This window comes from Theobroma umbraticum, unplaced genomic scaffold, assembly GCF_002168275.2.
Source record: "Theobroma umbraticum cultivar Fairchild unplaced genomic scaffold, ASM216827v3 scaffold_147.0, whole genome shotgun sequence".
Classification (NCBI taxonomy): Eukaryota; Viridiplantae; Streptophyta; class Magnoliopsida; order Malvales; family Malvaceae; genus Theobroma; species Theobroma umbraticum.
In genome coordinates, this window is record NW_018397259.1 from 1,804,631 (window position 1) to 1,832,468 (window position 27,838).

Sequence of the window (27,838 nt, forward strand, 5' to 3'; positions counted from 1 at the left end):
TTCAATTGGATCCCTAACTTCTCAAATTAGTGTCATTTCGATCCTTTAATCAAATTTTTCCATTAAAATTGACGTTACATTTACATTTTAGATCAAATTACATGTTCCGTGAATATTATTTTGACATTTCATGAGAACTTTTTCTTAATTACTAACACAATTATGCAACCAAAAAATCGAAATTGGATCACCTAAAATAGAACAATGATCATAAATGAAACCTACTTATCTCTTAAACTAATATACTAAAATAGATTTCCCCGTTCCATTTCCTTGCCCCGCCCTCTTCACTATTTTTTTTTTTTGGAAAATATACTTTTATTTCGCTTCAACCAAATATAGGTTAATCTCATCAAGCAATAATCAATTCTCCATGTACCTGGAAATGAAAAACTAGAAACATAAAGACAGCCACGGTTCAGGTGACCCCGGTTTGGCTTTAAAGATACCAATCATTAATTCACAGATGTTCTGCACTTTGCGGAGATAGAACAAGGCTGTCCCAGACAACCCAGAACATTTATTCGTTGACTGCATCAAGGATGGTTTAGGATCAATGGGGTTCAATGACTTTAAATTTAACTAATGACATGGCCAAGCAGCCTCAGCCCCTAGAAACCAAAGCCGCACAAACATATTCCAGATAAAAAGAAGATTCCAGGCAATTGATTATGACATGCTGCTCATCGTACAAAATGAGAAAAAGCTCCAAATGAACCTGTCCAACATAAGCATAGGTGGATGGATACCAGGGAAGAAATGAATCCTTGAAGATGCAGAAAAAAAATTTGGTTATCGCTTCACAGAAATTTATTCAGATCTAATAAGATTAGCATAATCCTCAAGTGATACTCTGGCCAGATCTAGTTTGAAACAGAAAAGGCAAGAAAACAATGTTCTGAACTAAGAACAATTTCAAAGCAAAACCAGAGTCGGGCACCACAATTTCTTCACAGGGAGTAGCAATCAAACTGGAAATGTTGACAAAAGCACAAGCAAAAGTTTGGTCTTCAGGTTCTGTCTTCAAGATTCAGAACCAGCCTTAACAATGAAATTCTGGCGGCTGATAGGATTCATCACCACTGGTGGACCAGCAGTGCGGGGCCATGCCTGAAATTTCTTGTCAGTTTCTTCCCACCATTCCTTGTTTGAGACAGTTGAAGGTGTAGTTCCTAAGTTGGAGTGGAGAGGGCAATTATTAAACCTCTGCAATAGCCATAACAAAGCTTCATGAGTATAACAGCAACTTACCTCCAAAAATCTTCTTGTCAGCAATAAGCTGATCACATACATAAGCAATGGCAAACGATCCGAACACAGCAGGAATTATGTACTTTGTTGTCATTTCGAAGCTGCAACAATAAGACAAGAAGCAATGGTCAAGACAAAAACGAGATAAAGTTGCACGTGATAATAATGAATTTCAAAATACCAGTCCAAAAGAACAATTATTGGCAGACAAAGCAGCAGAGAACCAATATACCATTATGAGTTGTACGTAATAAAACTTATTTTCAAAAAGAAAAAGAACTTAATAATAATATAAATAATCAAACAAGGTTGATATTCTTGGCATAATGTATTTCTCCATACAAGCGAAATCATAAAAGTGTAGAAATGCTACTGGCCTGAGATGCACAGGACTACAGGCCCAGAATGGTACTAAAGGCCTCAAGGGTTACAGTTCAGTTCTGTTACAGGACAAAAAATAATGCATCATATTCATATTTTAAGACTCATCAAATGTGCAAAACAGAACCTGAAAACAACATACATCAAATTATTGGCAATTTAAAGCATTATTCAGGATTTCAGAACTTTATTTATGCTACAATAGTGTAGATTGTTTAGTGTTACCTTTCCACACCCCCCCCCCCCCCCCCCCCTCTCCCAAACCCCCAACACACTCACCCCTCTCTCCTTCTCACCTTTTTATTTTGCCTTTTACTTTTCATCAGTAACTACTCTCTTCTAACACAATGCAAAAGATAATCCTCTCATCTGGATTATCGTTATAACGGTCACCATCCGGATTGGTTAAGAAAATGAATCTATAGGCTCCCAATACTATAGTATTAACTCTTTATTTAAATACATTTAGAAATATAAGAAGTAGCTCAAGATTGACAAGCTTAACCAAGTTTCTATGCACATAACTTACCAAGTTTAACTTTTTTTAACTAGCCCAAGAAATAGCACCACCTTACTTATGAACTACTAAAATAACATATCACAACATTATTTGACCATATAATCTTGTGCATTACTGACTCTGCATACCACAACTGACTGCTATTGCGACTACCCTAGAAGCCTAACTTATGAAACCAAGAACTCAAATTCAAAAGGTTTCTATGATATATAGTAAACTACAAACCCTTAATCCAATTCTTGTTAACTTCAGCAATATTTCTTTTTTCACAATATATTTGGAAAGATAGTTGAGTTACACCATGGAGGAGCACACCTGCAGCAGCCTCTAAATGTGTTCAGTTCTAAAACCCAAACCAAAAAATGCAGATGCCCAATGATGGGATGCACGTAAAAGATTTATTAGTCCTTTTTGAGTCATGCAGGGTCTTATTTTATTTCCTGCTTCCTGGGTATTAATTGTCCTTTGCTGCTGCAAATTGCAAAATCTTAATAGAATCTTATTTCAAGTTTTCACATAGTTGTAAGTTCACGTCCAACCATTCATGGAAATCCACATTGAACTAGGAGCATTAGTTCTTACCAGACTAGGATATTTAGAAGTCTATGTGTTTTGCTTTTGAGACACAGAATTATTATCAAAAGAAATTCCAGAATTATTGCTCTTGTGTGATCCAATCAATCCTAACTATCCTTTCTTTTCAGAAGAAGAAAAAAATCAATTTCCTCAGTTTCCTCATTTATTAAAACCTTGAAAACTCCTACATCGCCCCATTTCCGCTTCCTTTTCTCCTAAGGGAGACCAAAACAAGAAATTCACAAAAATGAAAAGCATCCTCCAAAATGAAATCATGAATACAATAACAATCAAATTCGACCCATAAAACTATCAGTCTTCTGGTATTTTCCAAACCAATCTGAATCAAATCCATGCAAACCCAAATCATAGAAAGCAAAAACTTTAGGCCAACCAACAAATAAAAACACAAAGCAACCATTTTTCAATTCTTCTTAATAACAAACTTAAAATCAACCATCAAAGGAAGCAAAAAAGAAAAAACGAAAGGGAGCGGCATCAAAATTATGAAACGAAACCCATAAATCTAGAATAAACACAACAAAAAGGTTGCATAGCCGTATGATGATCGGGTCGAACCTACCTGGATTGCCGGGTCTCGGGTCAATAAGTAGAAAGCCGGAGAGGAAGAATGCGAACGGAGCTGCCAGGAAAGAGGAAAATATTCGCGTGAGCAATTGCTTTGTGAGCGGAGGTTTTTTCTTAACAGCCCTTGAGATCCAACGGCCACAGTCTTTTCTTTTGATCCGACGGTTCAAGATGCTTGCATAAATACGCTATAGATTAGGAGAAGAAAATTAGAAAATTTTTTTTTTCCTTTTTGGCCAAGTAACAAGGTTGGTTATATTTGTAAGCTGTAAAAATAAGAATTAAATTAGATTTAGTAGTGAGAGGGTCTTACCCTACTTTATACCCATAAGTATATATATTACATTAAAAAAATTTAATGAAAGAGGACTCTCCATCCGTAGAAAACATGGGAGGAAATTCACTAGTAAGGGATTTGCCATGGCTAAAACCATTGTTGCAAACTGAATTCTACGGGTCATGTGAATGTAAGAGCTCAAAGCAGTGCAATTTTTACTGTAGGGATTGCATGGGATCACCATTCTGTGAAAATTGCAACACCAACCCTCGTAAACATGAAGGCCATGGAAGTCTCCAAGTAAGTGTTTTGTTTTGTTTTGTTTTGTTTCAATTAATCCTTGGACGATTACATAAAAGAGTGTGGATCATAGGAGAGTTGATGGGTATGTGTTGGTAGGTGTACAAATCTTCAAGCAGGCCAGGGATTAAGATTCGTGGCATAAAGGATTTAATGGATGTTTCGGATATCCAACCTTATGTCTGCAATTCTTCTAAGCTTGTATACATCCATAGAAAAAGAAGGCAAGAGCATGAAAGTCGCACTCATGGTCGAAAGGGTGATAAGTGTGAAGCCTGTGGCTACGAACTACAATGTTCCACATCAAAGTTTTGCTCAATTGAATGCAAAGTGAGAACCCTTTTTGTTTTGTTCTTGCTTTGATTGATTTTTCTAGTTATGTAACATCTCTTGTTTGTAGGTAAACGGGGAGATGGCTGTAGAGGAGGAAACAAGCAATGAAGAGGTTCATGCAACTTCGACTACTCGCCCAACTTGTCAACCTCTGGCTCAAGCCGAACCTAATTCTTTCAGGAAAAGAAAAAGAAAAGGGATTCCTCAAAGGTCTCCCTTCTTTTAGATTTTTGTATTCAATTTTTTTTTTTTTTTAGATTCTGGTGTGAAAGTATACTAAATTTTCATGACAAGAACATATTCATATTGAATCAAGATTTAAATTTGATTTTTCTATGATCACAATTCTATAGTTTTAATCTTTTTATTCTAATTTTTTTTAAGTTGACATATTAAATCACGCGATGATGACTTTTAATTGTAATTTCAACATTGTTATAACTGTGGAAAAACTATACTAGCAGCATTGAGATGGTGAGAACCAAATTCCAACTTTCACCTTCATTTTCTTTTATGGTTTCATAATTGAAATAAAAATTATTTGATCAATTGAACTATCTAAGCATAACTCACAAATCACATCTCAATGGTAATTAGTAGTCACCCTTGATCCCTAATAAAAGATGAAATTCAAGAGTGCATTCCATCTACTAACAAGTCACTTGAACATAAACGATAATTATGATGGTGGGCAAACAAAAATGTCCAAGTAAGCAATACAAGGAGTGAAATTTTTCCTTGGCATATGAAGAAGAATCCAAAGTAACATTGCTACCATTAGATGGGTTCTCATATCCCAAAATGAATGAGATCCAGACCTATATTTTACACACGTCCATAAAAATGATGGAAGAATAAGAAACAAGTAAATTACTTATAATATGAAGAGATGGGAACTCTTGGCATCTTCTGGAAACTTCAAATAGAATGGAAGAAAAGTGAAAAGAATGAATGAATTGAATGTAGAATAGTTAGACTCAATCAACCTAAATCACAATGCAGGCCTTACTCCACACACTAAGAAGCAAAGATAGTAATCTGTTGCAGCTGAGAAACCTTTGAGCTTTAAAATCAACTGTTCAAAAGCATTGTACATTTTCAGCCTTAGCTTAATAGGAGTTGAATATTTTTGTCCTGCTGGATCAATCGCTGGATGTTTTTGAAAATCTGACTCCATACTTTTACAGGATCAACAACCAGCAGCTTTTAGAAAGTTATCATATGGACTTGAGGCTGGTAACCTGAAGGACTGGGGATGATTCTGGTACTCAGTTGCACAAAGCATTGGAAGAGTGCAAACTGATTGTTTGTATGGATTGGGACTACCACTTTGCTCAAGGACAGGACCAGCCTGCATTTTAAGTTAGGTTGTGAACATTAGATGCTTAGTCAAGCCTTTGGCCTGCTTAGAGCCTCAAAACTCAGATAGTTCTTGCATACAACAAAACAGAATTTGGAAGCCAAGAAGCATGTTCATGGTGCATAAAAACAAGCATGATAATTGTAGCATGCGTAAATTCCCTTAAATCAAGGACCTTGTGAATCCCTATTGACACAGGAATTGGAGGCTACCTGCTTTGTCTCATTATCAGGATGTTGAAAAGATAAGCTAATCAAGCTTTCTTGTCTCAGTTGGGCACTCATCAAATCAGACATCTTCTTCTGCTTCCCTGTTAGGAGTGCCTCGCAATGATGGGCCATTTCCCTGTAAGACATGTCAGGTCCGGTGGAGATGGAACTTCTTCCAAATTGATGTGCTGTTTCCAACACCTATGCAAATAAAGCAAACAATTATGTGTTCCATCTCACAAAATAAATTATGGCTATCACCATTTAGCCTCATGGTACTAATGTTATGAAATATGAGACAGTTCTCCAAATAAAATTTCTTTAATAGGCGATGTAAAAGGTGTCCCTTGTGGTTTCAGACAGAGTAAAAAAGAATGACACAGCTGACATACTGATTCTAGAAGTTGATTGACATCCAAAAGATTTGGAATTTCCACAGGCAACTCTGAATTATCCTTGGTTTGACCTTCAAATGGTTCTGGAAAAGCATAATTATCTGTTGAGAAAATTGGAGCTCCCTGCTGAACAAAATGAAATCGCATGAGTTTCCAGCATTGATAGATAAAATTTGGAAGGTATTGCCAGGAGATTTACCTCCTTAATAGATTTATTATCTCCCACTTCAACTTGATATACTTTATGTGGTGCATCCATAGGCAACTGGACCCCCAGTGGACACACATCATCCGGCAAGAATTCATTTAGCAGCTGGGCCCGTGTAGTGGACAATTCAGGCTGCATAGAGTTACCAGATATTAGTATAGGGAAATTAAAATAGAAAATACTAGTTCTTTGATGATGAATTGAAGTCCAAAATTCTCAAACATTTGGCATAAAAAGCTTTACTTCTGACAAATTTCCCAAGCTTTTCAGGATCTCAGAAGCAAGGGTTTCCCTACGTTGCTCTGGGGTGATCTGTATTTGCGAGAGAGTCTTTAAAGCCAAATTATCATCTTCTTTAGACCCATAAACATTTGTTGGCTGGTCAGAACCAGCGTTAACTGCCTCCAACTTGCGATCTTCCACCAAGCGCATAAATGGATCAACCTATTAATCATAGAATGATGCCAATGAAAACAAGATATCTGGTTTTGAGATGTTTATTTAACAAATGAAAAAACCCAGAACTACCGGTTCTTTGCCTTGGCAAGCACCATAAAAAAAAATATGGAAGGCAGGTAGAAGAAAAGAAAATTAGGACATTACTTTACATCTACATGATATTAATTACTTTGCTCCTTTGTACCATACAAACTCGGAAAAAAAAATGATGAAAATGCTTAGTATAGAAACATAGAAACTTCAAGACATATTTCAGAAAAAACTAGCAAGGAAAAGCAAGTAGTGAGATGATTTCATGATTGATAAGTTCCATACCATTCTTTCTGTAAGAGCAACCTTGGCACAATAGACAATAGGAACAATACTGAATGCTTTGGATGAGAAGAGGATCATCGAAGTTGCCAAGGTGAAAAGAGATCTACGACGTGATGGTGGAAGTGGCCCTACAGCATTAGTGGAAATATGGCTTAAAGAGATGATACCACAGTAACAGAATGTAAATTAGTTGCTTTCCTTCCTACTTTAATTCTTTAGAAAAATAGAAAAAACTTGTTTCTTCCCTTCTATGTAAGTAACAAAGCAAAGGGAAAAAAAGAAAAATAAAAAAGCTACTCAGGTGTATCACTTATTCTTAAGACTTGTGCGCTAAATCTAATCATAAATGAACTAAGTCATCTTCCTGAACCACTCTCACTATATCACATGCAGCATTCATGAAAAAAATTATAAGAGGTTCTGAAGATGCATTTGGAAGATAATTTTACTACGACAGATTATCAGCCAACTTATTTCATGTTTTTACATTTGAACTTGTTAATGTGCAATCAGGTAACGCAAACAGTCAAAATTTGGGCCATTTCTCAATTTGAATCAAAATTTAGGATCTGTCATCCCAATGATAACATGCCGAAGATTGACTATGGGTTGCATATGTGGCAAGCTGGCAGTTGGGTTAAAATGCAGCATTTAAAAGTGAGTTCATCTAAAAGTAAGATTTAAAAGAACAAATCCACTGCATTTTCTACTGGGTTCAGTATTTAATGTCCTTAAGAAAGCTTTTCACAATTCCAATATGTCAGAATTATCCTTTCTTTTTTCCTTCTCAAGGAGAGAAACCTTGGTGTCATCATGTATACACTAAACATATGTGACTAAGCTTTACAATAGTCACAGATTGAACAAACAATGATTTTGTCATTTCCATGAAAGACATGCCAATCCTCTAGTTCTATTTTCTTAAAAGTATTAGTTTTTCTTAATTTATTTCATTTTAATTTTTGTTGCAGGGGGGACGGGGGGAGTTGATAAAAGAGAAAGGCGGGGGCAAGCAGACATTATTAAAAGCCATGGAATTGCAAAGACAGCTACAGCCTTGGGTACTCACCTCCTTCATTGAGAGAGATGCTTCGCAATGAAAAAGCTAGCTGGAAACTACGAACAAGAGCCTCATTACCAGAATTCTGCATTACATAACAATAAAAATACAGAAATTAAACCCCAGAAATAGCAGGATTAGAAGTTAGATGATTATTGACACAATTACCCAAAGAAGGTTTTTTGCCAATAAGCAACTTAGACGATCAACTATAAAAATACATTTCAAATAAGATACAACTTAAATCTAATAAGTTCCCCCCATGACTTACAAATGTATCACTTGCAAAGTTGAAGATCTTAGGTTCAAACATGACATATACTCTAGGTAGCATAATGGCTTATGAAAAGGTAAATAGCCACAAAAGAAGATGAACCAGATACCCTAGCTGTAAAAAAGAGGTAGAGATTAGATGGTCTTATCCAACATTTATTAAGTCCAAAATTTCCCACGGCTTTATATTCAAGTTGGGCCTCTCCATCTATGGCTACATGGTGTTAGGTTGGACGCTCAACATAATATCAGATCCTAAGTTTGTTATATATTTGTCATTATTGTTATTTGCCACCCCTTATGTGTTTGTCCACAAGCTAGGCCCATTTGTTTTGGCTGTTAGTATTGGGCTTACATGTGAGGGCAGTGGTATGTGGTGCTATACTTCAAAAGTTAAGTCTTGAATTTGCAGTAGTTGGGTGCCTCCACCTGTTGCTGATTGGTTTTAGGTTGGATGTTTAACAGGATCAACAGAAGGCAAACTTTAAAGGCCCACAAGATAAAGATGTCATCAATAAAATAAAGTCTACTATCCATATTTTTTTGTTCCTACACCCTAAAATGACAAGCTTAACTGGTTAACTTAAACCTGTAGCACAAACATATCAAAACAAAATGAAAACTACTCATACTTTTTCCTTAACTTCATTACTTACAGATTTCCTGATGGTCCCGAAATACAATCAAAATCATCTAGTGAGACTAAATAACTCCCAGGCCATACCCAGCCTACCTTGAGGGGCTAAATCCTCCTCCCTAGGTGAGCTGTAGGGAAAATCTCCCAAATATCAGCAGAGTTTATTGCAATTAATTCCATAAAACATAATATAAGCATTATTGCTTGATGAGCATGAGAGGAATGATAGAACTACCCCTTGTTTTGAAGCTAATTATGCAGCATAAACTTGATTAATCAGACTTGTTCCTGAAAAGTTGGGATACAAAGTGCGTCCTAGTAGAAAAGAACTAGCCCTTGATGACAGACAAATGAAATGGACTACCAAATATATAATGTAAATTAACTATAAGCATAGATATCCATCACAAGAGAACCAAGATCCAAGTTAAAAAAACCTGTCCTCAAAATCACTAACTCATGTAGAAGAAATGCCATTCAGGTAACATCAATTGAGCAATTACCTTAGCTCGAGAGAAGAGCAACACAAGGCTGTATGTGTGAGCAATCGCTTCATAGTTTTGTGGTGTATTTTCAGGAGAGATAGACTGTGCCCAAATTGATGAAAGCAAGAGACTAATCTGGGTGCTACTGAGCCGTAGGGAATTGGCCTCCTGAGGTTTCATGAATAGAAATAGTCATACAAAAATAGAACACAAATGAAACCAATCTCAAAGGGTTAATCATCTGAACCACTCATTTGGCAAGGGGCTTTAAGCATATAGATAAAGAGCAAGTACTGCAGCCCAAGTCAGCTCTTGCACCTCCTTATAATATCTGCTATAAAGCTAGTGCCTCTCCTAATCAAAGTTTATGCCCATCTATAATACAACTTCAGAAGATGCAGTCATTCCTAAAGTTACGATATGAAGCAGTTACTATATCAAATTAAGGCTACTTTTCTCTCTCTACTTCCATAGAGTCCAACTAGTTTATCACCCAAGGTTTCCCTGTAATTCCTCAGCTACCCTAGATTGAAAGCCCATTTTTCAATAGACGTAACGTTTTTTTTATTAATTTGTTCATTATCATGATGGTAGAGCCAGAGGCTATGGACCAGGATCAGGTCCAAATAAAAATAAAAATAACTGCAAAAATCAAGCCTGGGCTTGCCAAGCCAGATTTTGTGCAAGGACCAAACCCAGATTAAACAGAATGGGCCCATAAAGACAGACATAACCAAGATAGTGTAACTAAGAAAACTTAGAAAGATAGGAGATCGCCAAACACTCACAGGTTGCTTATTTGAATTGCTTAGAGGATTTCCATCTGTTGGCAAAGGTATAGGTGGACTTCTTGAACTGTATGCTCGACTATAAGATGATTTCAATCTATTCAGAATCCCATTATTACTGTTTTTTAGTTCCACCTCACTAGCAATGTTTCGTTTGTTCTCTGGACAAGCATTCTCCCTAGCGAAGGATTTCTCCTTCCTTAGCTTCTCAAAAAGGGCAGCTGAAGAAGAAAAGACAGAGACAGTTCTCGAAAGTGTTCTTGGAATACCAGAGCCTTTGATTGTTACAGGAGAAACAGAGGATGGTTGAGGGCAAACTGAAGACGGCACAAGAACAACAGAAAAGATACGGTGAGCTCCAATTCGTGTTTCATGGTCAGGGTGGACCATAGCTGGGAGTAATTGATGGAATAAAGCCTCAGGAAATGCCTATGGGAACAAAAAAACACCAAATAACAAAGGTAAATAAAATATTACTGCAGACAACACTATGAACTGTTCGTGAACAAAAAATAATTAATAATTATGATTACAACCTTGTTTAGATAGGATGGATTTGGAATTGATGCTACAATTTGAGCAGTACGATAGACAACACAGATCGTAGTTCTAGCTATAACTGTAATATTTGAGATGTTCTCCAACATCACAGCCATAGCATCAAGAATCGGGCCTGCATCTCCAACCTGTTCACAATAGCTAGCTCAATTTTGAAATATCCAAGAAAAAGAAAAATACAGGATTAAAATGCAAAGTCATTGGATTATTTGATCTGGAGAGAAACTCAAAATAAAAATGTAAAGGATTGGAACATGTTTTTCTAAACCAAGTTCTAATAACATTTTCTCAAGAACAAGAGAAGGGTGCCACCTTATGCACTAACTGTACAAGGCAATTATCGACTGCTTCTTTAAAGTTCCTGTTCCAATTTATAATGTCAGCTCCCATAGTTGCATCATCAAGAGAGCAATGTATGCTCTTCCGTAAATGCCTCATAACATCACTAACTGCACCAAGTATTGCTACAGAAGGCTCAGCTTTTGAAAGTTCAGCAAGAGAGGTTGTAACCTCTATAATTTGAAGCTGCATGTCAGGTTGTTTGAGGATATTTTTGTGGTCAAGATGCTTAACTAATACAGACAGCAAAAAATGAGTATTCTGCCCTGCAAACATGGGAAAACAAATAGTATTAGTCTCTCTTTACAATTCAAATTTTTAGGAAAAGCACATTAATCAGAAAACAGATGATTTGAGAAAAAATAAAATATAAAATCAGAAAACAGAAAAAAAGCTCAGACAGGTTGAGTGTTGAAAAATGAATGACTACCAGAACTGTCTACTAAAAGCTGCATATCCTTTAAGACCGAAAAGGCAAGACCATTTTGAAGGGACCATAAGTTTTCGCTATCGAAGTAACGGAACAAAGACTCAAGAACACGCCGTGTTGTTGCAGCTTCCTTTGCTAGCTTTGCCATGCTATGTAAGCAAACCCTGGACCAGAAGCAGGGATTCTGGGCATCTTCCCTGTCAGAAGAAAAATAAAGAAACTTATTGCAAGTTAAATGTTTAAAATAAATAAATAAGTAAAATGCAAAATTGCATCCAAAGGATCCTGAGTCACGAGATTACGCTGTGACATTTAGTTCTCCTTTGTCGTTCACAATTGCCCCCCAAGAAGGAACCCTTATGAGGACATCTGGCGATGGAGAGACATGACCCTCATTTTTTAGCACTTCTTGCACCCACCGACTTTGGGCACCATTAGGGTTCTCTAAATTTTTCCTTGGGCCTCCATAACTTTCCAAGACTACTGAAACAATCTGTTTTTGATTGTAGAAAAATGCCCTCAATCCAAAATGATATGAAACAACATTCCCAAAATTCAGAGAACTGATCAATTAAATTGTAGAAACTTAACCAATACAGCTCAAAGTAAAATGTTATTAATGAAACACGAAAAAAGAAGAGAGTTAAAGAAAGAAAGCAATCAACTCCACTAAATGTGACCAAAAAATTCTGGGGAATAAATGCTAACAAATTTAAGGAAATATCAGCCAAATTTAACTAAATTTTGAGGAGTTGAAAAGAACAATGAAAGCAAGGTTTAGCAGTCTTGCCACAACTGGAGTAATCTTTTGGATAGGATACATATGAGTTTATTTCACTGCGATATAGAAACCACAGGTTACTGGAATAGACAGACCCAAGTGCTCAAAGTAATTGATCAGAGGCCAGACCAAAGCAAAGTAGCACAAGACACTTATACTCATAGCCTCAAATAAATTTAAAGGCACTAACACAGCAGACTGTACTGGAGAAAACAGCATCCATCAGTATCTTTCTTGCGTATATTTAATTCCAGTACAACACTAGAATAGAGGCATTAACCCAATGTTGGATCTACAGTGATCACAATGTAGTCTTGATCTCCATTCAACTATTACCAGTAACATATTATCCTTGTGTAAGAAATTCTATACAAATATATAGATTTAGAGATTTAAAATTCTTTTTAAAATGAAAATGGTATTTACCAAAATATTGGTACACCATATTCACCACCAATGAAAATACTATGGAAACAAAAGTGGAAATAGCCAGAATTTTGATTTACACATAAGACTTGGTATATAAAAGAACAATAAAAGATACTTTTAAGGTAGCTGCTTTGACCAGTTCAGAAAATCGTGAATCACTTCAATCGAGATTTTATGAATGAAATCTATCACTATTACAGAAAGCATGCAAATATGGGCAATGAAGAAAATAAATAAATGGAAAACGGAGCAATAAACTAGCAGATATTCAAACAAGAAGGAATCTGCTTACATTATCAAATTCCACTGAAATGTGAGAGTGTTCACCCATAAACCAAATCTGCACAAAAAAAAAAAAAAGGATAATTGAACATGAGTTAGGATACTTATATAGACAATTCAGACATCGAGAAAATGTCAACTGTATGGAGGAAAGAAATAATTGTGAAACGGAAAACATTATAGCCTTGATTCTTGTGAGAAAGATGCATTGAGGTGAACCTTGAAGTCATTCAATCAAAATAAATGGATAGACAGATGTTTAATGGACCCCATAATGATACATGATGCATTAAAACTTATTGTGAAATTAAAAGCTTAGAGATATATAATGACTCGTGGAGAGCAATCAACTCAGTGACTTATACATGGCATACATTATAAGATCAGTTTGTTTTGTCAATTTCAAATATTACCATTCAACATGTCAAAAAGTACCGAATCTGTAATGTCTTGCTGATAACCAAAAGCAGAAAATAGAGTAACCATGGTGAAGTTATAATAATAATTTTGCCCTATAATTGTATGATAGATTAACAATATTAGTTCCAAAGAAGAGCTTTATGGTAATTAGAGAAAACAAATTAGTGTTCTGAACTTACATCAAGCATAAGGGAAAACCATTTTTATAGAGGGACAATGGAGAAATTATTTTATAGCATTTACTAAAACCATTTCCTCTTAAAGTATTTTATGCTATTATGAAAATCTTGACACACGGTTACCATAATTCTAGTGGCCAAACAACCCAAGATTGAAATAATAAAAACTTGCATTTTGAATAGCCAAAAATAGCCACCCAAGACTTTGTCCTATTCTCTCTTCCTTTTTTTCTTTCTTGGAAGGAAACATAGGAAAAAAAATGTAAAAAGAGCCTTGTCATGCATATGGTATTGGATTAAAAAGAATCATGACAAAAACACATCAGAAGAAGATTAAATTCGGGAATGACAGAATATCACTTCTGATCTTACTTCTGCCATTTTTATACCACTTATTTAGCCTAAGGCTGTAAAGAACCCAAACTTGGCCTAATAATTGTTATCCCTCAAGGTCAACTGGTTAAACTCCTTCCATCTTCAGTTTGGAATCATCATATGTGCCAAAACAAATTTATTGTCTAAGGTTACATGGAAACAGATCTGCACGTGAACTGGTTAAAACCTAGCTTGATTTTAGCACGTTTAACCAGTTTTATTAAGCTAAATACATGGATTTGAGCTTGATTTCTAAATTCATTTAATAAATGACAAGCCTGAGCACAAGGGTTCTTTGCTTGCATAAGGTTGTGAACAGCTCATTTAATTTTCAAACTCATTTCCAAGCTCACCAGAAGTTAGTTTATAGGTCACTTATAAGTTTGTTTACAGGGATTAAAATAACAAGTGCTATTTAAAATAATGTAAGAGGATTTCTATATTTGTTATCCCCTTCACAAGCTTGATTTTTAATGATTGTCCAACCTGTCATTATTCCAATGCTTTTGTTTGGGATTAGTTTTTAATTTGGGATGTTTAACATTTTTCTTTTTTGATTTTCTTCATTCAGGATGTTATTATAAGAATGCATTCACTTGGGATATTTTGGCATATACTGAATCCTTATATCTACCTATTAAAATTTATGAATCATTTTAGAAATAAAGATTTAAACATTCATTGACTTTGTTATATGTGAGAAAAATTAAGTGTAATTTGATTACTTCAATCATGAGTTAAAAAGTGACCTCAAGCTCAGTACTCAAAACGAGCTTGAACTAGTAATGAGACTTGATCTCATAAGTAAGCTTGGGCATACTGCCCATTTGACATTCCACAAATGAGCTTGGCCCAATATGCAATGACCATGGTAAAGGCTAGATCACCTGGCAGGTATCCAAGACTATTGAAGTTTTTACTCCATACTCTCTCTTCCTACATTTTTACTCCACTGGAACTGGAAAAAGAATAAGGCCCCTCCCCCCCCAAGAAAAAGAATAAAACAAATAAATAAACAATATCAATTGTGTTGTCTACTTCAATTAACTACTATTAAGAGTTCCAATAAGTAACACAAAAGAATGTTATAACAAAATCTTGCTTACTGTGAAGGAAGTCCTTCCATCACTCTAAGAAGTTAGCCTCACTGAAACAACCTAGATCCAAACTATCAAGAGTTCAGTCTGTAATAGGAAAGATTGCACTAACACTAAATCTTGATTACTTGTGAAGGGAGTGTACTTCCATCATTCTAAGAAGTTAGCCTCACAGGAATGCCCAGATTCATACCAAATAAATTGCCAAAAAAAAAATATGCCATATTTCAGCATTACTCCACCAAATCTCATTTATAGTCTGTATTATATATATATATATATATAGCTTTGCCCGAGCCCATACAATTTTTAGTACAAGTTATACGATTTAAGGTAATCTTTTATCATCTATTTCACAAAAACCCAACTAAAAGTTGACATAATCATGCATTTCAAAAGAAGAGCAGCCATATGAATAAATACCATTGAAGAAAGTGCTTGCAGCCCGGCTGAACATAGTTTTCTTTCCCTTTCACCTTCTCCAATTTCTTGAGCTAACTGACAGAGTTTTGGAATAAAGCCTTCTAAGTTAAACATGAAAGTACCATCCTTCTGCAAATTTTGGTAAAGATAAAATGAGATTGAAGTTTCCTGTCATTGTGCACTAACTTTTAAAAATAAATTATTAGAAATTAAAAATCCATTTTTCATAGCAAAAGAAGCGTACAAGTAATGCCTAAAGCACCAACCTGATTATTTACAAAGTCAAAAAGAGTCTGACATCCTATAATTCGCATTTCATCCTGCCGTGTTTGATCCAGCAGAGTCTGTATAATGCTCAGTAAGCTACTAGCAAATAGAGTCCTATAAAATTATTGATAATCAGAAATCAAGTGAGTTCAGGGAAAAACTACAAGTAGAAAGCAAATTAAAATCAATTTCATCACATGAACTTGAGATTTTACCCTTGAAATTACAATCTGATGTTTCTATCTTTTGGTAAAAGGTTGAACATGACTGATATGAGCACTCAAGCTTTAGGGCATTATCCAAATGCTGACTCTTTTTTGAGCAATCGAAAGTGATCAAGAGACATAACACTTACATCTTTACTAATATAAATAACACGAACACTTAATATCAATAAATTCCATGACCCAAGCTCAAGAATTCCAGGGAAAACTCCATAACGGTATAATAAGTTTCAGTCAACAAAAGTATCATTTCTATAGACCATATGATAGAAAAATGTCTCACATTGCCATGAAACTTGCAATTAGCTACAATATCTAGTCAGCTAATTGAACTTGTTAATCATAATGATCCATTCCCCCATCTCCTAATTTAACTCCATAATTAAGTTCTACAAAGGTTGTTCTGTAACTTGCAGACAAAATAAGTATGGTCATTTTTCATATCATTAGTTCTTTAAGCATATTGTTATGAGTTTAATTAATATCATCCAACCTAATTTTGTTTAGAACTTAAGTTAATGACAGGGGGTGTTTTCATTGTTGAATCAGGAGTATTTTCCTTGTTGAAATAAACTTGCTCTCTAATCTAAGCAAAGCACTACAAAACAATTTATTAGAATTTGGAGAATAAAGTTTCTTTGTTTCTTTTTAAAGGTCATTAAAAAAAGATAGAATAACAAAATCACTTAGAAAGGGAGGGAAAAGACAAATGAAAAAAAGGAAAAGATCTCATGATGCAACAGTATTCACTTGATCCATAATACAGTGAGATACAAACCCATAAATTTTGCAACCGAATAACTCACATTTGCTCCTTACAAGAGACCAGTAATTTCCTGTAAATACACATCACAATTTTCACAGATTGAAAATTCTCGTTTCTCAATTCCTTGTAACACCTTTGCTCAAGGGAATTACTGATCTGGTCACAAAATTTTCAAGAACCCGTGATAAGAATGATGAACATAAATAACTACACACAATACGTGCATATTGCAGGAAAAAAAAAATCTTCATTCCAATCAATAGAGATGAGCGTGCCCAGAAAAAATGTAACACAAAATGCTAACTAAATCCTCTCTTACACCATTAGAATATTTAATTTTCAAGATAGTTTAATAGGTATTTTTTCAGCACACACCATGACAGAAAAATACTTAGATGCAATGGCAGAGAGGATAGTTGTGAGGATTTTATCAATATAATGGAAGCATCAAATAGTTTATATACAACTAATTTGGATCAGACCATATAACTGATAGGCATGTATAAATATAATGCTGATGCATATGACCAAACACTATACTACTGTTAAATCTTGACTGTTCATAAAATGATTTTCCAGTTGACATTCAGTACGTAACATGGTGTCACTGTGTTTCAGTTGACACTTTGGCTCAGTTTAATCACCAATATATCTTTCGATGCAGCCTATCAAAAATCTCTTTCCAAAATAATTGCTTACTTTTTAATCTGATCATGCCAGGCTGTCAAATTGTTTTCAAAGATTCATCTGAACTCAGGTTCCTTTATTCAAAACAAAGAGTTAAGCTCTAGCTTTTCCGAAATACAAAGCTTGACACGTCTATGCTTTTAACTTTTGAAGGTTTCTGAGTTTCCCTATATGACTTCACAAACATGTTCCATTTGCAGCATGTCTTTCCATTGAGCAGTGAAGACCATCTGCTGCAAGAGTAGAAGCTTCCCCTACAGGTTGTTAGTTGGCCATAAAACCAAATTATAACCTGAAAATTGTTTGTCAAAAACTTCTAATTTTTGCTGTGAGTTCTTCTCATACTCATCATAATTTATTTGAACTCTATGTTCTCAATGAATGTTATGAAAAATTTTATGAAATTCATAAAACCGGTGCAAAAAGTAGTGGCATTTGTCACAACCAGTTATCAACATGTATGTTATCCATAAGCATTAAGATTCTAACAAATCAAACAACAAATGCATGCACAAGTATGACACAGTAAGATTTCAAAAATATCATTAATCACATCAAAATCATTATCTTGAACCTTGCAAATATATTGTACCTTCGGAATGCGTAAAGCATTTTTTGAAGCATAGTCACATAGTTTCCCTACCTTGCGATCATTAGGTCCTTCCTCCTATCAGAAGATAAAAAGTTCAAATTATTTGATAAATAATGTGGAAGGAAAAAATCTTTAAAAGACACAAAATGCTAAAGCTGCAAATCCATCCACAATATAGTTAGAGAATGCTTAAAATAAATATATTTAAGCCATATGACTAATGTTTGCATATCTAAATCGTATTTAATGCTTGAATTGCATTAGTTCTAATTGATCTGTTACTGAACTTTGTCCACCTGCTAGTTTGCACTATAAAGTAACCCTTACACAAATGTTCTGGAACTGGTAAAATACAATCAAGCCCTACCACATAAACAAGCATGAGCTAACTTAACTTTGCGTCTTTGTCTTAAGTTGATCTACAGCAGTTAACAAAAAAAAAATATGATGAGCCATACATTACAACAACGAGAACATGTAAAATTACCAATAAAAAAGAAAGAAAATTGAAAAGCACAAACCTGATTACGAGGAAATATTTCAGCAATCAGCTTCTTATACCTTTTCACAGGCTGTCTGGACCTTGCACGCATTGCAGGGCAAAAGAAACATAGGCTACCGCATGCAGGCAAGACTTGCCTCGAAATCACTCCAGAGATTGAGCTCATTTTAAATTTTTTTGTCCAGAATTGGAATTATAAATAATAGCTAAAATAATGTTCAATATCCTTCGAAAATTTTTGCTTTCTTTCCCTCCTAAATCAATCAAAAACTTGGACTTCAACGCCCAGAAGGGAAAGAAGAGCTTGAAAACAAACGGGATACCTCTCAAATCCAACCACCAGCCTGTAGACAACAACCTTGGTGTCACAACTTTTTAACCTCCTAATCAAACAAAACTAAAAACTATGAAATATAAGGTGGATAATAACAATCCGACATTTGGGTTTATAAACTTCGATCAAACTATGAGTGACTGCTGTCAAAATCTGGATTAAGACTTCAACAAACCAAATGGGTATCAACAAAATTCAATGGTGAATCAAAATGTGATAAAAACCAACAAAATTGGATTGAGCACGTAAAAATTTACAAAAGGGTATCTACCAAATGCAAAATTTTAATAAAACGAATGGGAAATACTGATAAAAAAATCGGGTTTTTGATCAAAACCAAAAACTTCAAAGTTACCTCGGATCAATGCCAGAAAGAGCAGAGCAGAGGCTGGAAATCCGTCTAAGCCATGCAAAACAATTACCGCGTTTCCAGCATTCCCCACACCGCAAAATTCAACCACCCTCTCTTTCTAAAAATATAAGCTAAAATTAAATTCTAAAGCTGTAATGTAATGTAATTTAATAATCTGCTCTTTATATATAAAAAAAATATTTCTTTTTTTCTAAGTGCTATATCAGTCCGGCGCCTGCCGCCTCCCAATAAGTACTTAAATATTTGCTACACATTCAACGATTTCATTACGTGGACCCTTATGTTATCAACAAATCGTACTGTATACATCACTGTAACATTTATATTTATTTTTTTAGAGAAATTTTCAGCCGTTAGATTAGAATTTACCTTCCATTTTTATTTTTATAACAAAAAGAAATATTCCATTAATTATCGCTAATAACTTTGGTTTTCTACGCGAACGTGCTCTTCTGTCTTCTTCTTGGCACATGATGACCGTTGATTACCGGCCCTTCTTTGGTCTTTTTCATATTCATTCTGTCACTTGTTTTATTTTTTTCTTTTCACATTTTGGCTGATTTGTTTATTCATTTTTATATAGAATTTATTTAATTACTATCATAATTTCTATTCGTATTTATAATTATTTTAAACAATTTACTATGAATTTTAATTTTATAATCTCAAATTTCTTACTAAAAACCATGCACTAAAAAAACTATGCAGGTAAGTTTGGTGCATAGGATACTGGATAGGATTGGTGTGCAGTTAAAATGAAGGATTAAATTGCAATTTGAATTCTCTTTAAAAAAGGGTTATTTTAACAATTTGAGATTTGATGATAAATACTTTTACTTTACTGTTTATCAATGAAAAAAATTATCTTATCCTACCCTCGATCTAGTATGCACTAATCATGATATAAGATAAAAATTATCTTATCTTACTCTTATCAATCCTTGCCCACACTAAACATAGGATAGGCTATATTAGTTAATTCAATTTACTTCTTTATTTTATTTTATTTTATCCGTAATTTTGGATAATAGATACATTCTAAAGTTATTTTCAACCTTTTTTTTTAATCAAACTCAAACTCTTTGAGTAAAGAATTAATATATTTACTATTAAATTAAAAACTCAAATGTCATATTTCTGTTTTTTTTTTTATAATTTAATCCTAATGGAGGTAGTATGTTTAAAACAGTATAGAAAAATAATGATTTATATTATCCTTTTGCCAAGCAATTATTTAAGAGATAAAACATTTTGCTTTTCTTGGATCAAACAATGAATGATAAACTAGTATTTTATGGTTCAACCTTTCCCCATTTTGAAAGACAATGGTTAAAGTAAACATCACTATGTTTTCCTTTCAAAGAAGGCTTCAATCATTTCAATCAAATTATTCTTTAAATTGTCTTTTTTTAAAACCATTATTGGGTTTGATTGACTGACCTGGATAGAGATAAAACCAAAAACCCTATTCCAAGGGTCTTGAGTTGATTGATCTCAATTGCTTCAAGCAAACTCAAGGTGCAATCGAGATAACAATCACGAAAGCAATCAAATGATACCAATGCCATTCCAATTTTAAACCAAACCGAAAAGAAAAGGGTAATGCTTATGCTAGTAATACAGTTCTCCCATGGGAAAAAGAACTCTGAAGCTTTAAAAAGCATTCATCCACCAAGAGACATAATTTCCAACAATTATCATGGGGTTGATGCAACCTATTTGTGCTGGGATATATGTACCCTACAAAATTTCTCTTTTCCAGCAAAATAACAAGAAAAAGTAGATCTATTAGTCTTTCATATGAAGTCTTCTACTACCATGGAAAGTTGAATCCTATTTTAAGATTGTCTTAGCAAGTGATAATATTCTCTCAAAGTGAATTTGTTTTCGATAAAAGGTTTCCTCCTTACAAGCAGCTCTCTTACACAAAATTTATATCAGCTGTCATGTCATTGAGAGAAGTTAATCATCTCCAAGAATAGGGATTACTGAAATGAAGGGAAAACATGGAAGTCTCATGATCCTACGCTTAAATTATAAAGGCTTCAAAACTTAAAATCATTCAAATTGATGCAAAAAAGGTTGGCCATCAACACCAACTTGCTGTATTCCCATATGAACTTGTATTTAACCTTGAAGTTTAAATTGTTACATGGAACCAAAAAAAAAAATTGAATGTTGAAAAATCATTTAATCGGAAGACAAGTTCTCAAATGTTGGTTGGCATTTGATTTAAAGGTAAAAAATGAAAGCAATACAACATGATACAATTACTTTACCAGCAGTATGCCTTTCACAATTTGCAGCAAAATCATTTTAAGCTTTCGAAGTGCCACCATGATCCCTCTCAACATGCTCTACAAGGGCCACTGGATCACGAAACCCTTTGCTACACCTGGGGCATACATCAATAGACATCTTAAAGACTCGAGACTGGTTGTTCCTTTCATGTACCTTCTCCACATGCTCCACCAGTGTTGTAACTGAGGAAAACTTTGCTCCACATTGTGGGCACTCCTCTGCTTGAGCTGTGCTCCCGTTGCTGCTGCTGCTACTCAGCCCCACTCCATCCCTTGCAATTTGCCATTTTTGACTAAGTTCACTACTCAATTTTGTCATGCTTGCTTCAGCTGAGGCTCGAACAGTTGATGCTGCATTACGAAAGCTTGTAGCCCAATTAGTTGAAGATGGGGCAGGAGCTCGGTTGGGTTTTGATTCTTCCTTTCTACTCTTGCTCAAAAGACCCATAAATGGAAAACCTGAGTCAGGTTTCTTAGGTCCAGGACATTTGTGGTCAGGCCCAAAACGGTGCTTTAAGCAATGGTCTATAGTGCAGTCCCTACACTTGATTGTGTTTGAGAATGTCAAGACTTCCCTACAGCCAGGAACTGGGCATTTTTTCTTCTTTGTGACTTTGTCATAGTTTGATGGATCACATTCAGTATTAACGTGTGTCTCCCAAGTGATGTTTGGATCTTCATCAGGAATTAAGCGAACACCTTTCGCACATAGTGGACATATAACAACAGTAACATCTTTTTTATCAGCCTTTGGACAGTGATGCTTAATGTAGCTTCGATGTTCTAGGCAAAAGACCTGTTGGAAGATTCATTATATTCAACTGGAATAAAAAAGGAGGAAATTTTACGAAAAGAATTTAACACAGTAATTGGTTGGACAACAACAATTCATTACACCGAAAATCATTAAAAGCAAACTTCAAGCTTTTGCTTGAAATGAACTTTGGAAGTACGGGTTCTAAAAACAAACATCTTCCATTCGAAGACAAGCAGAGAAACTACATAGCAATCAACTAACAAGCAAAAGTGTAATGCACGAGGCCTATAGTTCTCAGCTTAGTTAGCAGACATATTACAATAATAGCTTAGAATTCATTGAAAACTAATAGATTGGATACTAAGCCAAAATAGCAATATGATTTGCATGTTTCAGTCAATGTCCAAAGTTCATTTGATTGTTGCCTTTCCTACTTGCTTTTTACTTCCAAGAGAAAGGGTGTGTTGGATACAAAAGCAAACAATATTTTTGAAGAATTCAAAATTAAGAACACAATTTTCTTTGTATTAACGAAATACATTATTTCACTTTTGTATAGTAGAAAAACTACATCGGAATTCGTGTTTCGTTCCCGTAATTTCATCATTACTAATCAATTACGATTTTGCTTCATCTTTTTAGAAACAATTTAAGAAGTACAAAGCAAATTACAACAAACGAGAAGCAAGGACCAGATGGCGCCTAAATTGCCTATGAATTACCTAAAACATTCTAAGATGGCCACTAGAATTACTGATATTAGACCCAATTTCTTAAAAGAAACAGGCAAGTTGGTTTGGATTTTCTATTTCAAACAGAATCCAGGGAAGCAAGCATTGACATCAAGACAAACAGGGGACATTTCCCATTATAAATCTAAGTAGGAAACTGCAACGACTCCAATATGACCAAGACACCAAAGCCAACCTGGAAAATTTGAAAGCTTCCGATTTTATTGCCAAGAATATGATTTGGGCAAAAGGAGAATGAATTTAAGAGCAGTAGCATCAAGGCAAACCAACCTCACACAGATTGAAAAAAAAAACAACAAAAGAAAATCCCAGAAAGGAGAAATCGATTGGGGGAACCTACCAGGCGGCAACGATCGCAAGTGAAAGGCAAGAAGTCAATCTGTTTACAATCTTCAACGCTGCAATGCTTTCCAAGATCTGGGAATTCTGGAGTCCCCATTCTAATTCAATTCCCCCCCAAAAAAACAAGCAGCTAAATCCAAATCTGATTTTTCTAAATTTTGGGTGTCCAAGATTTGATGCGAGGATCCGGTCGTGAAGGAAACTCTTGACTTCCGCGTATTTAGAGAGAAACTGGGAAACCGCGGAATCGACGGTAAGTTGAAACGACGAAAATGAACTGAAAAGTCGTTGACACGACGAATGTCTTACGTCTTTCTGGAAGTCCTTTTCTTTCCGAAGAAATTAGAAATAATTGAATTGGATCGAAACGTCGTCGGATCAAGTGTTTGACCAATGCTGAAATGGAATATTTATATTGGGCTTTGTTGCTTCAAGAAAGGGCCGGAATTGAATGGGTTCAGCCCATTTCAGGCTTGGACTAAGCTCTCTGTTCTTTTCATTTCTCAAAGGGGAAGGGTAAAACTATGCTCATATTAGGATTGCAATTAAAAATTGCTAATGATATTTGCAAAACAAATTACTGATTGAAAATAGTAATTTCATTTTATAACATTAGTATAAGATTCTCCAGTGTCTATAAAACGTTCAATCCTGGTTCCTATCATACCTGGGAAGACGAACAAGGAACTGAAGCTCGTGCAGTTTCCAAGCCAGATAGCATTATTGATCTGACAAACTCATCTACATCTATTAGGAGGAAGTCAAAGTGACTGATACTTTATTTATTGTTGATGATAGTGAAAAAAGGGTATTTGTTTCCAAACACTTATTCTCCAAGGCCGACCCATTATTGATGTTTTCTCCTATGTAAAGCATGCAAATTTTAAGCAAATACCCAAACATTGTTTCCAAATCTCTCTTTCTCCTTCCCACCCTGCATTAGCACATGTAGTGTAGGCAGGTTTGCTCAAATGGTCTCCTCGGTTTAGCTGATTCATGCCTGTCAATATCTTCTGCAAATTGACAAAATAGCCAGCTGGTCAGGGCCTCAGGGCCAGGGTGGGGGAGAGAAAACGGAACTCTTTGAAGCTCTTACTGCTATAAAGAGACAAGAAAATAGCAAACTACTAGGGACAAACTGGGAAAGTTTCAAAAAGCTAAAACACATTTCATCTTGGGGGTCACATAAATGAAGAGTAACATGTGATATCACTAAGGACAAATTGGGAAGAGAAAACTAAAAAATCCTTCACTTGGGGTGCACAGATGAATTCCAGGCACCACTGACATTATTAGAAGTACCCTCCTATCTTCTTATTTAGGTAAAACTATCAAGTAAATACATTACTTTTTGTTAGGCAATCCTGTTTTACAACTCAAAAATCTCCCGAAGTTTTGTACTAGAATATACAAAGTAGATAAAGTAATCAAAGCTGGATGAGAAATAATCACACCAAAGAAGATCCAAAGCACCCAAAAGTGAGACTGGAAATTCTTTTTTAATTCTGGAATCCTATATCGGTTTTCCCCCTACAAAATAGTGTTTTCTCTTTCACCCTAAATTGCTCTCTCCCTCTCCTCTCCTCTCCACGTTATTTACTCCAAAGCATCATGTATACTTGAAGTTCCACTGTTTCTTCCCCATCCCAGTATCCTATAGCACATTTCCATATCTTAAACCTCGGAAGTCTGCTGCCTTGCTTTTTTAGTTTTATGTTCTGCTAACCATTTTACTCTTTTTCACTCTCAAGTCTCAACACCCGACTATCTATCCTTGTGTTTTTCCTCTACTCACATGTCTGCAGGCTTCCCCTCTTTAGTCCTTGTGTTCTGCCAAAATCACATCTTATTGTCACTGTGACTCTCTTTTCGCATTTTAGTTCGAGTCTTATACCGTTATACAGTACCAAAATAGAAACAGAAGCTTATGAGCATCTAGTTCAAGATTTTCATGGTCATGGGAGCTATGGAAGCAAGGTTACAGGATCAATTTGTACCAGTAGTTCAGGCACCACCAACAGTGAGGCAACCAAGTCGCTATTCACATCGATCAATCGAGACTCTGATTGTAGTGCTGGCTGTGATCACTATCATAGGTGTCATTGCAGGAATCATTGCTCGGCTTTGTGGTGGAAGGCATTTTGGTGGCAATGGGGAGAATGACATAGAAGGATGGATAGAAAGGAAGTGTAGAAGTTGCATTGATGGTGGAGTCCCTACTACAGCTCCACCTCCCGCAGAAGAATCAAAGCCAGCAGCAGAAGACGAAAAGAAATGAAGAAGCACACATAGAAGGAAATGCTATAATGTAAGTGATTATGATTAGTTAAAATTGTATGATGTGGGGATGCTACAGTAGGAAGCATTATAACAGCGCATTAGCTGAACACAGAAGGACTCTTGGCTGCTTCTGCCTTAACACCATTTCGTTACTGTATTCTTCACCAAGGCAGCATAATAGGGCAGTGCTTTCACTAGAAACTTAAAACATGTATGTTACCATGACTCATCTTGATTAAACAAATTAGCAGTCTTTCTCCCACTGCAATTTTTTTCCTTTTATTTTTGTATCATTGCCGTTCCTTAATTACATTTAGTATAACTGAAGAATTAATAGCCTCTTTCAAAAAAGGTTCAACATAGTAACCATTAGGGCATTCTTTATATACTTTACATGTTAAACCTGGCAGCATAACATCTTAAGTCCCTTTTGTCTAGCTAAAGTTGTTAGGCTAGAATCAGGTTGGGTCTTAGATCAAGATATTGTGCCCCTTGATTGCTAACAGATATCTAGAATGGAGATGGAGGAAGGGGGACAGGTTAGCCCAGCCATTCTACAAAAAAGCATCAAAGACATGAATATGATGCTAAATTATTAATTTCTTCTTTTTCTTAGGGACAACATTTTTCATCTGTGCTATATGTTGGGAACTTTAGGATAATTTGGAGCCCAGAAATCATGCATGCTTTCTACCACATCCACAGTGGTCAAAGGCAGTGCAACAGCAAGGCACAAAGGAGTCTACCGACTGCAAAAGCATATACACTAACAACAGGCCCCAGAGCCTTTGAATCTAAACTCAAATGTTGCTTTTTCAAAAGCTAATATTTTACTACATTTTATAAGATAAAAATCTTAAAAAGTCTATGGAAACGTACCGTTGCTAGTTCTTTTTCAGAAAGATACAAATGGTACTAAAAGCATCAGGTAGAACATGTTCCATCTGACTAAGCAAGGTCCGAGTTTGATTGATCAAGGACAAATGACAAGCTTTAGCAATCTGGCAATGCTTTACCTTAGCAATCATAGCATGCCCCACAAGGTTGCTCTACTTTTTACAACGGTAATTATAGCATCCACCACGAGCCTTTCCTGAACAGCTTCAGGCTTGACCTGGTAGCCGTACTTGAGCCGAAAACAGGAGGCTAGCTGTTTCCTTGATTCGTAAACAAGATATGAGTTACAGTGGCAGTAACTAGTGAGTACTTCACACTCCCTGAAATTTATTGTTTTACGTACATCATTCACTTTCTAGTGTCTCAGAGTGAGATGGGAAAATGAATGGCAAGGAAGCCTAATCATTGTCATCCAGAATTTGCATTAGAAGAATGCCATGACAAATTTAACACTAGACATCTACCTGGGCTATGGCCCTAGTTTTTTCTTTAGAATTGATAAAGGACATCTGTCACTATAGGAATATTTCATGCTTAATTAGTTAATTTCCATGTATAGGGTTGGCAATCTATATTAAGTCTATCAGGAGCTGAGAGTGAAAATACGTTGCTCTAAGCCACCTGCATATCAAATTGTTCAACCGCCTCTGACATAGTAGGTTCTAACATTCACTCTACCGCTTTTAGCAGCAATTTTGTCACAATGTATTAAATCCATCCGATGTTTTGATAACAGAAGCATGGTAACCTTGGAAGAAAAGATTGTGAGAGAGTTTGACAGGCACTTGTCTGAAAGTGTTCTTAACTTCTTCAATAGCTAAAGACATTTTAGACACCCAGAACTTTAGGGGAGAAGATGACAGTATAAACCTCAATGTCAAGTGCCATCCAAAATTGGGAGAAAGAGCAGCTGGAAGAAAAAATGTAACAATCACTTTCTTATTCATACAACATGGTAATGGAAAATTGACCAATCTCAACTCCGTCAACCAATCATGGTATAATGTTAACTTTCAAAAATAAATAGCTCAATAAGG

General features: G+C 35.3%; 5 protein-coding genes across 8 annotated transcripts; 2 read left to right on the forward strand and 3 right to left on the reverse strand.

Moving 5' to 3' along the window:
• Window positions 1-774: 774 nt before the first annotated feature.
• Window positions 775-3,470, reverse strand: LOC110414725 (ozone-responsive stress-like protein (DUF1138)). Of its 2 annotated transcripts, XM_021426104.2 has the most exons (4): window positions 3,312-3,423; window positions 1,629-1,691; window positions 1,252-1,352; window positions 775-1,172 (listed from the first exon to the last, which is right to left on the reverse strand). In XM_021426104.2, exons 3-4 carry the CDS (start codon window positions 1,343-1,345, stop codon window positions 1,024-1,026), a joined length of 243 nt encoding a protein of 80 aa, XP_021281779.1. In that variant the 5' UTR covers window positions 1,346-1,352; window positions 1,629-1,691; window positions 3,312-3,423; the 3' UTR covers window positions 775-1,023. The 2 variants fall into 2 exon arrangements, with proteins under 2 accessions (XP_021281779.1, XP_021281778.1); XM_021426103.2 differs by lacking the exon at window positions 1,629-1,691 and having other exon boundaries at window positions 3,312-3,470.
• A 234-nt stretch (window positions 3,471-3,704) lies between these two features.
• On the forward strand, window positions 3,705-4,452 carry LOC110414783 (uncharacterized protein At3g50808-like). Its single transcript, XM_021426188.1, has 3 exons — window positions 3,705-3,893; window positions 3,993-4,223; window positions 4,294-4,452. Exons 1-3 carry the CDS (start codon window positions 3,705-3,707, stop codon window positions 4,450-4,452), a joined length of 579 nt encoding a protein of 192 aa, XP_021281863.1.
• Window positions 4,453-4,949: 497 nt separating this feature from the next.
• Window positions 4,950-19,703, reverse strand: LOC110414724 (protein SEMI-ROLLED LEAF 2). 3 transcript variants are annotated; one of them, XM_089783320.1, is made up of 20 exons: window positions 19,456-19,703; window positions 18,786-19,110; window positions 18,265-18,339; window positions 17,026-17,141; window positions 15,995-16,109; window positions 15,729-15,857; window positions 13,245-13,292; window positions 12,045-12,235; window positions 11,743-11,939; window positions 11,286-11,578; window positions 10,952-11,101; window positions 10,416-10,844; window positions 9,646-9,795; window positions 8,242-8,317; window positions 7,173-7,300; window positions 6,642-6,842; window positions 6,390-6,530; window positions 6,188-6,313; window positions 5,799-5,996; window positions 4,950-5,577 (listed from the first exon to the last, which is right to left on the reverse strand). In XM_089783320.1, exons 2-20 carry the CDS (start codon window positions 18,930-18,932, stop codon window positions 5,416-5,418), a joined length of 3,072 nt encoding a protein of 1,023 aa, XP_089639446.1. In that variant the 5' UTR covers window positions 18,933-19,110; window positions 19,456-19,703; the 3' UTR covers window positions 4,950-5,415. The 3 variants fall into 3 exon arrangements, with proteins under 3 accessions (XP_089639446.1, XP_021281776.1, XP_021281777.1); XM_021426101.2 differs by having other exon boundaries at window positions 6,188-6,316; XM_021426102.1 differs by lacking the exon at window positions 19,456-19,703 and adding an exon at window positions 17,685-17,926 and having other exon boundaries at window positions 6,188-6,316; window positions 18,786-18,851.
• Window positions 19,704-21,555: 1,852 nt separating this feature from the next.
• LOC110415098 (zinc finger (C2H2 type, AN1-like) family protein) lies at window positions 21,556-23,935 on the reverse strand. Its single transcript, XM_021426592.2, has 2 exons — window positions 23,623-23,935; window positions 21,556-22,569 (listed from the first exon to the last, which is right to left on the reverse strand). The coding sequence occupies exons 1-2, from the start codon at window positions 23,719-23,721 to the stop codon at window positions 21,790-21,792; spliced, it is 879 nt and encodes a 292-aa protein (XP_021282267.1). The 5' UTR covers window positions 23,722-23,935; the 3' UTR covers window positions 21,556-21,789.
• Window positions 23,936-24,946: 1,011 nt separating this feature from the next.
• On the forward strand, window positions 24,947-26,160 carry LOC110415603 (fission regulator-like protein). Its single transcript, XM_021427306.2, has one exon. It carries the CDS (start codon window positions 25,576-25,578, stop codon window positions 25,900-25,902), a length of 327 nt encoding a protein of 108 aa, XP_021282981.1. The 5' UTR covers window positions 24,947-25,575; the 3' UTR covers window positions 25,903-26,160.
• Window positions 26,161-27,838: the final 1,678 nt, after the last annotated feature.

Bases quoted from the DNA above. Each gene is read 5' to 3' on its own strand.
- LOC110414725 (XM_021426103.2), bottom strand. From the start codon at position 1,345: ATGACAACAAAGTACATAATTCCTGCTGTGTTCGGATCGTTTGCCATT. The intron at 1,173-1,251 runs GTAAGTTGCTGT...ACTCCAACTTAG, and splicing joins TGACAAGAAGATTTTTGGAG to GAACTACACCTTCAACTGTC.
- LOC110414783 (XM_021426188.1), top strand. From the start codon at position 3,705: ATGGGAGGAAATTCACTAGTAAGGGATTTGCCATGGCTAAAACCATTG. The intron at 3,894-3,992 runs GTAAGTGTTTTG...ATGTGTTGGTAG, and splicing joins AAGGCCATGGAAGTCTCCAA to GTGTACAAATCTTCAAGCAG. The intron at 4,224-4,293 runs GTGAGAACCCTT...TCTTGTTTGTAG, and splicing joins TTTGCTCAATTGAATGCAAA to GTAAACGGGGAGATGGCTGT.
- LOC110414724 (XM_021426101.2), bottom strand. From the start codon at position 18,932: ATGAGCTCAATCTCTGGAGTGATTTCGAGGCAAGTCTTGCCTGCATGC. The intron at 15,858-15,994 runs GTTGGTGCTTTA...CAAAATTTGCAG, and splicing joins TTGACTTTGTAAATAATCAG to AAGGATGGTACTTTCATGTT. The intron at 6,843-7,172 runs GTATGGAACTTA...TATGATTAATAG, and splicing joins TTGCTCTTACAGAAAGAATG to GTTGATCCATTTATGCGCTT.
- LOC110415098 (XM_021426592.2), bottom strand. From the start codon at position 23,721: ATGGGGACTCCAGAATTCCCAGATCTTGGAAAGCATTGCAGCGTTGAA. The intron at 22,570-23,622 runs GTAGGTTCCCCC...ATCTTCCAACAG, and splicing joins CTTGCGATCGTTGCCGCCTG to GTCTTTTGCCTAGAACATCG.
- LOC110415603 (XM_021427306.2), top strand. From the start codon at position 25,576: ATGGTCATGGGAGCTATGGAAGCAAGGTTACAGGATCAATTTGTACCA.